At 48.5% G+C, this 11,349-nt stretch overlaps 1 protein-coding gene across 1 annotated transcript; it reads right to left on the bottom strand.

The window, feature by feature from the left end:
- Positions 1-111: 111 nt before the first annotated feature.
- On the bottom strand, positions 112-10,467 carry KDELR3 (KDEL endoplasmic reticulum protein retention receptor 3). Its single transcript, XM_031939895.1, has 5 exons — positions 9,846-10,467; positions 7,710-7,810; positions 4,630-4,788; positions 3,487-3,739; positions 112-896 (listed from the first exon to the last, which is right to left on the bottom strand). The coding sequence occupies exons 1-5, from the start codon at positions 9,934-9,936 to the stop codon at positions 856-858; spliced, it is 645 nt and encodes a 214-aa protein (XP_031795755.1). The 5' UTR covers positions 9,937-10,467; the 3' UTR covers positions 112-855.
- Positions 10,468-11,349: the final 882 nt, after the last annotated feature.

The following is an 11,349-nucleotide window of genomic DNA, read 5'->3' on the forward strand; positions in this document are numbered from 1 at the left end:
GAGTGGTTTGCCATCTCTCTGTGATCTTGGTCAGTCTCCTAGAACTCTGGAAGGAAAATGTGTAGGACTCAAAAAACCCAGAGAGGTACAGCATATTTTTCCCTCAAGGTGTATATGAAACTTTTTTTTTTTAAGGGAATAACAACTTAAAAATTCTAGGGCACCCATTTCGCATTTTACTCCCAGCTTTGACAAAAATGTGGTGTTTGTCCTTTGTTCTCAGAGGGCCATGATGTCAGGGAGTACCGTGGTACCATTACAAGTGAATTGGATTTAGATGGGGGAGGGGGACATGCTTCGGGATCACCAGCCTCTTCTCTGATACAAGATCGGGATGCCTGGAGATGGCCTTAGATGCAGTAGGAGACCTTGGCCTTTTAAGCCAAGATCTTAAAAAGATCTGTTTGAGGCAGTGCCCATTCTTTGATTCAGGCGAGGTAAGGATTTAGGGAAAGAGACCTTTCTTAGTCACAGGAAAGCAATAACAACAACAAATCCGATATGGGGGGAAGACCCTCACTGTATTGTGAATTGTAGTAGAGTAAGAATGGTGGTGAGGATCTACTCCATTTGGGTGATCCTTCCTGGTTTGGGGAGAATTACCTTGGAAAACAATGAACATTCTGACTTGAGGGATGCCCGCTAAGGGATTGCACGCTTCAGCTCCAGAGCTTGTCCCACCCTTCATTAAGTGTAGATGTGAATGGAGGGGAGGGGAAAGAAAGTGTTCTTTCCATCCCTTCCCAGAAGTCCATTTGTTCAAAAACAGTACACAGTAACTCTAGGAGCTGGTGGTCAGGAAATCCAGGTCCGTGGCTGCCCCCGAGGGTTTTGTGTCACTTCTCAGTTGGGTCTTCAAACAGGCATCGGGAGGCTTAGCTTCTTTCCTTTAAGGACTGTCGAGGTAAAAAGCAGGTAGGTCAGATTTACTGTTGTAGGGGGAGAGCATGTCAAGGAGCACTGGTGGGGTGGGTGACAGTTGGGATTCCTGTCTTGGTGGGAGTAAGCTAAGCAGGGAAGTGACATCACCCGGGCCTTACTAATGTCATAGCCCTGGTGTTGAGCAATTTGAAAGCAGACCACTCTGCTAAAAGGTGGTGAATGTAAGGCTGGGACTGACAAGAATTGTCAACTTGGAGGGAGACTGAAGAACTTAAAAGACTTGGAGGTGTGAAGTGTTAAACTCCAACAGAAAAGAACTTTTAGGACAGATTTTTTTTATTCTTGGACATGGTAATTTTGGGTGGTGAGATTGTTAGGGGAGGAGGTCATAGTCAGGAAATGGGAGATGTTTGGAGCAGACTAGTGTCTGAGTAGGATAAGGGAGAAGAATATCCATGGGGGGATGGTCAGCTGTCAAAGGGAGAACCCCCCAGAAAGGGTGTTTGGATTGGCCGTTCTCAACCTTTGGGAGTTGTTGGGATGTGATGAGGAAGGACTGGAGAGAGGTTCTAGGAAGGAATTGGAGGCATCCATACTTGGCACTGAAAATGTCAGCTGCCTAGGGCCAGCACAAAGAGAAATTCCTGAGACAAAGGGAGGGAGTTTGGTGCACGAGGAGGAAGTTATAGAGAAGTTAGATGTTGGAAGAGAGAGCAGAAAATGGGATTGAAGGCCTGAGTTTGGTAAGAGTACCTCTGAGAATGGGTAGTAGCGTCCCTATCTCTTCTGACTAACAGGTTTGAGAATATTTCTGTCAGGGGCCTATGATCTGTAGGAGACGACTTGGATTCTATTTGGGGATGGTGGGGCAATTCGTTATGGGTTTAAATGTTTTCTTGGAACAGTTGCTCTTAGTAATCATCCGCCAGGTAGTCAAAAGAATGTAATGGTTCTCACAGCTGGGCTCCATTAATCCTCCTCTGGTGATGGCATCTGCCCAAAGATTGGGGCTATCTGGGGAGCTTATTTGTTAGGTTTGGGGGATAACCTTCCTCAAGTGATGTAGGAGTCTCAATTGGCTGACCATAGCTGGGAAGACTAGGGAGCAATAGCTGAGAGTACTAGGGGTCTCTTTAATGGAGGATCTTGGGGGTGCTGTATAACTCCCAAGAGATGCTAAGGGCCAAAGATGTTTGGAGTGGGATGGAGATTGTTGGAGTTGAGGAGGAGGAATTGTGCATAATAGTTTGTGAAATGGGTGGGGAAAGCTTTGCTAGTATATTAAAACTCTGGTAATTAGCATAGGCAGAAAGATAGAGCAGTTTACTTGTTTCTAGATACTCCACAAAACTAGCTAAAAAGATCAGTAAGTGGCAACAAAAAATTAACAAAAATCATCAAACTTTGTTCAGTCTGGAAATAAGTTGGGAAAAGAAAATTCCAATCAATTACCTATAAATAAATCAAAAAGCTACAGAAGATGAGTAATTGAAAGGAAGCAAATTGTAGTTTGACTGCATTAATGTAAAAATTGTTCTATTTAAATTACAGACTTAACGCCATGCTAGTCAAATTATCAGAATACATAAGAAAATTGATCAGTGGACTAAGCAAAACGAATTGGATTTGAAAGACTCCTCCCCTATTAGGCAAAAACTGGAAAAACTATAGTTGGGCAGCAATTAGGTTTGGAGTAGCATTTACATGTCACAAAATGCTAAGTTTTGCCTAAGTTTAAAAATGTCACATTTAAAAGCCTTGCAGAGCTGTAATTGGATGGTGGCGGTAGATATTAGGAAGATGGGTGGAATTCTTGACTAAAGGAATAGAGATGATAGTGAGAAAAAAAAGATAATTTCACTTCTGTAATGCAGAAGTTTTTGCATAAGCAAAACTAATGCAGCCAGAAGATGTTATTTGGAGAAAATGCATCAACTTTTGATAAAAGGTCAATGAAAAACAGAATAGATTCAAATAATGTAAGAACAGAAGTCTACTCCTCAATAATTATTGTCCAAAAAGAAAATCCAGCTATTATAAACCTGAATGCCCCAAATTTAAACAGAAATTAATAAGAAAGACAGAATAATGCTGGAGGGGCTGTGGAAAGTTAGGTGCCTTAGTGCTTACGCAGCTGATGGCCTTGGCCTGATAGCATCACCAGGTCATATACACTAAGGAGGGTAAAAACAGGCAAATATTTGGTATTTGCAAAAATGTAGCACTTGAGTGTATCAGCAGGACTGGAGGAAAGTGGCTGTGTGCTGATTGAGGAACATGTAAATAAACTGGTATATGAATGCAGTGCCATTGCTTTAGGAAAGAAGTGTGGAGAATTAGACTTGGGAGAACTTGTATGAACCAAAGCAGAGTGAAGCGGGGGGGAGGGGGGAGGGAGAGGTCCCATCACAAACCAATTTATGTTTATAGACAATAGTGTACGTGAAGACAAGATTGAAGGTCTCCAAAATTAATCGGTATGTTGCCAAATTTTTATTTTGGAAGATTGGTGATGGGGCAGGTCTTCCATTTGTGGATGGGAAAAGTGTGTTAATCTGGTTGGGTAGAGAATGATATTGCCTTCCGCCATCCTGTGGCACCTACCTTTGGTCACATACAGGTAGAAGAAGTCACAGTAGAATATGGTCTGCACCACCCCGGACACCACTGCGATTTGGTCATAGAAATTTTCTGTGTGGTACCGCCAGATCCAGTTGGCCAGATAGAGAGCCCGGTAAAGCCCCAGAAAGAAAAGGTAGTGAGTGGTGATGGTCTCGGCCTCCCCAGTCTTGCTGATCATGAAGAGCTGGGGCAGGATCGCCACAGACTCCAGGTAGATGGAGAAGGTCCAGAGGATCTGAGCAAAAGAGAGAGAGGCAGGAGCAAGTCAGAAGACAGACCACCCGGACGAGTTACTGCCTCTCTGTGCCTCAGTTTCCTCATCTGTAAAATGAGAGGGTTGGGCTAGATCGCCTCAGATCCACTCTAGCTCGCTCTCTATGACTCTACGATAAGGCCATTGTGAAAGGTGAGTCGGGACTACGAGTATATTAACAAGTTACCTAGCACCAACAGGAAGGAGCAAGAGACAGCGCACATTCTGGCTCGGTCCATGGAGGATTGTGCTTTTTGAAGCTGAAATAATGTTTGAGTCGACAATGGGGACGTATCATGAAATGGTTTGTTGGAGTCTATGCTAGAAGTTAATAGAGTCAAGACTAATGTCCCCCTGTGACAGAGATTGTGGGACTATAGGGTTAGAGCTGGAAATGACTCTAGATCTCCCATTTAGGAGTCAGCCTGGAGAGGCTGGACCCTCTGAAGGTCACAGGGGCCAGTCCCTGAACCCTCCTAGTCCAAGTCCAAACTAAATGTTCCTCAGGATTAGAAGGCTTTCCCCCTGTAAAATTAGCTTTTTTTCCTTCCTTTAATCTCTGGACTTAAATTTTATGAATTAACCTTGAGAATGTGATGCTGAATCTTAAGAAGGGATTTCTGCTGTTTAAGCTACATATTCTAAAGTTTAAAGAAACAAACTGAAAAACACCTGCAATGGCCAGTGAAGTATAATTGCCCAGTAGCTTTTGATTTGACTCCCTGAGCACCGGTAGTTCTGGTCAAAGGATGAAGGGGCATTTAAATGGCTTTGCGAGCATTGTGGCAGAGGGGCTGCTTCAGCGCCTAGGCTGAGGATGGGGACCTTTGAACAAGACGGGGTGGGGGCGAGGGTGGGATTGCTTTTCTTACCTCCAGAGGGGTGAAACTGTAATTCTCAAGGAAGGAGAGACCAGTGACTGGGACCAAGAGGAACTCAAGGCGGAACGTGTCATTCTCGCTGTCGAACGATTTATAAAATTTCCAGTAAATCATGTATACGGTGACATAGGAACACAGCAGGAAGATCACCTAGGAGAGGAGGAACCAGGTACAGTCCATTCCATTAGGCTTGTCTGCACCCCCTTGGGTCCAAGCCTTGAGTTCTGGATGAGGACCCCAGCCTCTAGACCTCAGAGAACACTGCATTTGATCCCTCCCCCTCCCCTTGTTGGGGGTTTACCCAGTCTAAAGAGGTGGGTGGGGGGCTGCTTCTGCTCTCCACCCTATGGGTTTAGACAGTGAGTGTTGGTCCTCCCTCCCCTCTCCCCAGCCTTTCTCGCTTCCCCATTGTTGTCAAGACTGGCTCCATCCTCCTGGCTTCCCCGACCAGCAGCCTAGACTGGTCCTCAACTAGACCTCCTCTCACAGGCACCCTTGGCAACCTCCTCATAAGTCCCCTCCAGTGCCCGCGGTAGGTCCTCCTCATTTTACGCCTCAAGACTCATTTCCACTGTCAGGTGGGTGTTTGTAAAGCCCAGATGTCCCACCGCCTTGTTCAGTCAGATGGGACTCTGAGACCCTGTTTGGAGTTCTCTTGGCAAAGATACTGGAGCAGTGGGCCATTTCCTTCTCCAGCTCATTTTTACAGATGAGGAAACTGAGGCAGACAGGATGACCTGCCTTGCCCAGGGTCACGGCTAGCTAATTTCCGAGGCTGGGTTTGACCCCAAGTTTTTCTTAGTCAAGGTCCTGGTATTCTATCCACTGCAGTGCCACCTAGCTGCCCACGAGTCTCGACATCATTCCCTTTTTGGCAAAGTCCCTACTATTCTCAGAAAATAAAATCCTCCTTTGGTGCTTTCAGCTCCTCCCACCCCAGTCCCTTCCTGCCTTTTCAGGCTTCCCCCCTCCCTCCCCCCTCCACAAACATATGTTATTGGATGATGCTGGCCTTGGGGCTGCTCCTGACATGGGACACGGCACTTCCTGACTCCCCATTCTTGTAATGCCCTCCCCTCCTCCTTTCGTCCGATTCCTGGACTTACTCCAGGTCTCAGTTGCAACCCCATCTTCTGCAGAAAACTTCCCAGTCCTCCTCCATTCCTTCTAACGAGGGCCTTCCCTCTGAAATTACCTCCCGTGGAATTAAGCTATGTATGATTTGTCTACATATGCTTGTTTGGCCGATAGCCGCCCGCCCCAGGCGTGAGCTTTCTGATGGCACTGATCACCTTTGTGTCTCCAGTGCCTGACACACAGCAGACGCTTCATAAATGCCACTTGGGGATGCTCTGGCTGTATCCCTGCCATCCACCACCGCTCCCGGCACTTAATGTCTACTTCAGAAATGCTTGCTCCGCTGCAGTCGTGCTGCCCCCCGCACGGTTCCTGAGAGCCCAAGGTCGTGCCAACCTCCCAGTAAGCCTCCCTGTGAGAGAGTGTTTCCCATGGAGCGTGGAAAATAACATTGGCGCGCATTGTTACAAGTCTGCATTGCTTGAAATTCAGTCTTTCAGAGAGCTGTCAAAAGCAGGTTACTTTGACCTTCCTTCTTTCATTGAGTCAGCAAGCATTCCCTCTGCACAGCAGAGTCCGGTACTGAATGTTGGGAGGGATGCTATTTTGTTAAAAGACAGCCCCTACCATTGGCAGTTTTCAATTCAGTAGCTGTGAAAGACACAAACTCCCCTTCAACAAGGTGGAATGGCTAAACAAGCTGTGGGACAGGTTTGTTCCTGGTGCTTGGAAATTAGGATATTAGGATGATCAAGATTAGCTCCAGGGAAGAGATATAAGAAGGGCCCTTCTACTCTTGGAGAGGTGACGAAAGGGGAAGAATGCTATACTGCTGAATTTTGCTAAATTGTTTCCCCCGCCTTTTAAATCTTTATTATAATATACTGGATTACTTGCTATCTAGGGGAGAGAAAGAGGAAAAACTGGAACACAAACTTTTGCAAGGGTTAATGTTGAAAAATCCATGCATCTCTTTTGAAAATTAAAAAACTTTAGTTAAAAAAAAAAAAAAAACAAAATTAAAAAAAAATCTGTTATAATGGATCACTCTCTGGGAGTGAAAGAGGGGGAGTGATAAATCAGAAAATGTAAGCGGTGTAAACAATGAGAAAGCAATAAATATTTATTTTGAATTTTTTAAAAAAGCATATATATGGGGGCAGCTAATTGGTGCAGTGGATATAGCACCGGCCCTGCAGTCAGGAAGACCTGAGTTCAAATGTGATCTCCTTCCTAGCTATGTGATCCTGGGCAAGTCACTTAACCCCAACTGCCTCAGGAAAAAAAAAAAAAAAAATTAAAAATGAAAGCATATGTATGTGTAGCGATGAACAGCGTTTGTAGGGATAAACAAATGAAGTGCATGCTAAATAAAATTTCCCAGTACCAGGGGGACCAATAACAGCTGAGGTCATTAGGGGAAAGCCTTGGACACAGGAGTTTTCCAAGAGACAGAGAAACTGACTAGGTTGGCTGGAAGGCTGAGGGGATGGGAAGTAATTCATACAGGGTATCCCCAAAGTTTTAGTGCAGCTTTAAGCTTTAATAATTGCACAAACATCAAAACTACAAATTTACCACCCCCCCAAAGAAAAGAAATTAATAATCAAGATTTTTAAAATAGTGATATGGCTCTTAATCAAATTCAGCATATCTACCATCTCATGTCCTATGTGGCCCTAGTCAATTTTCAAACTTTGTAAAAACTGGTAATTCAGTAACTGAAAGGATTATGCTTGTAATCCTAACCCAAAATCACCCAAAGAACTCAATTTTGATGCGTATATGATGGATGGTTTAAGAATGACCCCATCAGGGGGGCAGCTAGTTGAAGAAGTAGAGCACCAGCCCTGAAGTCAGGAGGACCCGAGTTCAAATCTGGTCTCAGAAACTTAACACTTCCTAGCTGTGATGACCCCAACAAAAATAAAATAAAATGGTCGTATGTTATGCAGAAATGCACAGCCCTTGTGAAGCACCTCCCTCTCCGTTACCTTCATCACTGTGTTGTAGAGGGAGATAAAGTTGGTGAACAGGTCCAGGTATCGAGTTGTAAAGACAAGAGCAAATAGGACCTGGCTCTTCCCGGAGATTCCTGTGTCCAGGGAGAAAGAGCATCAATTAGAAAACAAACTGGAAGCCCAGAATTTGCGGGCTATCTTTAGCCTACCCAGTCATTTGGCCTTTGCTCTGCCCCTTCAGTAAGCGAAGGTGGGACAAAGCTGGAGGGAACTTGACTTCCCACATTTCTTTCTGTCCTTCCTTCCTTCGTTCCTCCTCCCTCCCTCCCTCTCTCCCTTTCTACTTCCCACTTTCCCTCCCTCCTGAAGGATTCTGACTCCAGAATCTGGATTTCTGGCCCAGCACTCCACAGACTAGACCACTGAGTTCTTAGTCCCTCTGGTTTTTCACTTTGGTTCCCTCTAAGGAGGAAAGGCTCTAGTTGGGAGGGATGGGGCCATTTCCTAATGACATCATCTTTTCCTCTTGGAGGCCCAACTGCAGCGGGTAGGAGGGGAGAAATGAGTCGTTTCTTCAGGTCCTCTCTTCCATCTAGCCTGGAAGAGCATCTGGCCTGGGCAGCAAGCAACACCCTCCATCCCCCCAAGGCTCCTGGGTCAGACCTGGCTGCGTAGAGCCTCCAACGGTCTCCACGTGGGACCTCGTGCACAACTTTGGGGACCAGGGAAGGAGAATGAGGGGCTCACTCTGAAAGCCCTCTGGGGGGAAAAGCCAGAATCTCAGCGTCTGAGGTGAAATGGCCATAGTGGGCCCAAAAGGAAGGTCCACGATTAAAACACCCAACAAATGGTGGTTCTGTCTCTCCTCGAAGCTCTCTAATGGGGAAGGGGAGAGGCAGAAAGCTTTAAGCCAAACTCCTGTTTCTGTTGGGACGGCTCTCGCTTGGTTTTTTCCTATTTAGCTTGAGTGAGATTATTTGCTGTTGCTGCTCAGACTTGCCCTTCTTTTCCGGTTCTGCCCTCCGGAACCAGGCCGAACAGCCTTGACCATTTCTGCAAACCCAAGTCCCCTTTCTGCCCCCCCCCCCCCCATTCCCCATCCCAATTACAGATGCATCAGGATACAGCAGCACAGACTGGGGAGTCAGGGGCCTGGATTGTGGCTCTGCTTCTATCAGCTGTGTGACAGTGGGACCCCCCTCCCACCGGCTGGCCTCAGTTTCCACTAGTGTAAGAAGAGATGGTTTCTAACATCCCTCCCAGCCGGAATATCCCTTTTGCTGAGGCCCCTCCCAGTTCTAACATTCTTTGTTCAGAGCTCCGAGAGTGTTCTCTGCCCTTCCCGGCTCTGACACTGATCCCTCCCAGCTTTGATCTCTGGGTTCTAAAGTCCCTTCTCAGCCCCGATCCTGTTCTGATGCCCTTTCCGGCTCTGACCGAGGTCCAACGGGATCAGGTCTCCCCCAGCTCCTCATCCCCTGCAAGCCTCTGCCCTGTGCCCTTCCTCCAGCTCCTCCTCCTTTTTGCAGCCTCCTCCACCAGCGGCTGCCACATCACACCCAGCCCTGGCAGGGTCCTTCAGCCATTCAGAAGTCCAGGGAGGGGGTGGGTATCTGTGCAGGGGGGAGACCAGCATGGAGATGGTTGAGGAGTGAGCCCATGGGTAGAAAAGAGGAGAAAGAAGAAAAAGAAAGAGGCTATTCCGATAGAATTGTAGTATTTCATTTAAGCACTTAACAACTCACTTAGCTCACAGCAACCTGGTGAGGTGAGGGCTCCTATTGCCATATTTTACAGCTAGGGAAACTGAGGCCCAGAGAACCACACGACCGGTCTGTTTCTGAAGCAGGATGATCCTCCGGCCCTCAGATTGTCCCTCTGTCAAATGGAGGAGCCGAATGAGATGATCGCTAACATAGGGGTCCAAAAACCTTTGTCCAGTTTGTTCAAGATCACCCAGCAAGGATGTGGGCCAGGGCCTCCTAAGTGCCCTTGCATAAAATTTATGTCTCTCCCTAGGAGTCTGAGACACAGAGACAGAGAGAGACGCACAGACATAGAAAGAGACAAAGACTGAGACAGAGAAAGAGAGATACAGACACAAATACACACACATGTCCATCCTGCCTCTCCCCTCTGAAGCCGCCTTCTGCTCCATCACTTGCTTACCTCGGCAGGATTTGGATCTCCAGATCTTGACCAGTAAAAGGATCATGGCCAGTAAGTGGGAGACGTCCCCCAGGATCCGAAACAGGTTCATGCTGGCGCTGCCCACCCCCAGGGCCGGGTACTCCCGAGACCTTTCCTTTCGGCCCCCTTGGGGGAAGGCTGTCCCCTTCTTGGCTCCGGCCCTGATCCCCTGTAGGAGCGCCTAGCCCAAGGAGAGCCGGGACCCTCCCGTGCCCCAGCCCCAGGCTCCCTCCGGCAATCAGCCGTCCAGCCTCCCGGTCCTTGCCTCCTCGGGGCCCAGCGCCAAGTCGGGGCTACCACCGGCCTGGGGACCAGTCAGCTCAGTCTCTTGCAGGCAGCCTTCCAGGCGGGCCGGGACACCCTGGCCTCCTCCCCTGTCCCGGAGCAGGCGGTGACGTGGCTGGGCTGGCCGGGGCCTCGGGGGTGGGAGGAGACTGCTGGGGAGCCAGGAAGTGGAGCCGAGGAATCCCGGGCCTCCCCCTTCCTCAAGTTGCTGGTGGGCGGCAGGGGGGCCTCCGCGGGCCGGGCTGAGGGAGGCGGGGAAGGAGGCCCCTCCTGATGAGGTGGCTGCGGCTGGCTGGGGCCGGGACTCCCCTCCTGCTTCCTGCCGCCCCTCCCACCCCTGCCGACTGCTGGGACCAGCCCGGCTGGGAGACGGAGGTGCTGTGTGAGATGTGGGATGGGTTTGGGGCAAAAGCCCTGCCCTCCCTCAGGCTCCCCACGATTCTTCTAGCTTTCTTCCCACACATCCCCTCTCCCCGGAAGCCCCTCCGGGCCGTTCCTTAGGCATTCTAGGGCAGAGGAAAGAACACTCGATTTGGGGCTTCTGGTATCACCTGCGAACCGGCTCTGTGACCCTCTTTGGGCCTGTTTCCCCATCTATCTGACCATGGCACTCCCTGGCTCAAAAAACCTTCGGTGGCTCCCTCTTGTCTTTAAGACAAGTCCTTAACCTGCATTCAAGGTTCTGCCTTCCCATACTTGTTTCCCATCAGTCCCCAAGTCCGGCCAGAATAAGTTCTCCAGCCATGTTCAGTGATCATCAGATATAGGAGGTCAGACCAGCGTGGGACCTATCATCTGGTGCAGTTTCTTCATTTGGCAGATGAGGAAACTGAGGCAGATAAAAAAAAAACTGGTTTCCAATTGCTACAGCTCCCGATGATTCCCCATCCTGCGCTCTACCCGTCCATTGGGCTGCTGCTTTCTAAAGCACCTTCCCTGCGACAGCCCTGGGAGGAAAATAAGGCAAATATCGTCCCATTTTACAGACGAAGAAACTGGCGGCTCTAACACTCTGCAGCCTCAGGAGCACTTATTAAACAGCTGCTGTACACCAAGCACTTCGCTAGGCCCTGAGGGATAAAGACAAAACTCACAGTCCTTGTTCTCATAGTAAACGCGTCTACTTTTGAGGAAGCTAACAAGGATGGGGGGCGGCTCGAGCACGCGCTGCGCGCGCCCGGCTCAGCCAGCACGCGCT

Source organism: Sarcophilus harrisii, chromosome 5 (assembly GCF_902635505.1).
Source record: "Sarcophilus harrisii chromosome 5, mSarHar1.11, whole genome shotgun sequence".
Taxonomy (NCBI): domain Eukaryota; kingdom Metazoa; phylum Chordata; class Mammalia; order Dasyuromorphia; family Dasyuridae; genus Sarcophilus; species Sarcophilus harrisii.

What these genes read in the sequence shown, in the direction of transcription:
- KDELR3 (XM_031939895.1), bottom strand. Translation starts at nt 9,936, where the DNA reads ATGAACCTGTTTCGGATCCTGGGGGACGTCTCCCACTTACTGGCCATG. An exon ending in TCTACAACACAGTGATGAAG is followed by an intron (nt 4,789 to 7,709) that starts GTAACGGAGAGG and finishes CTCCTCTCCTAG; the next exon opens with GTGATCTTCCTGCTGTGTTC. An exon ending in CTACCTGTATGTGACCAAAG is followed by an intron (nt 897 to 3,486) that starts GTAGGTGCCACA and finishes TTACCTCGACAG; the next exon opens with TCCTTAAAGGAAAGAAGCTA.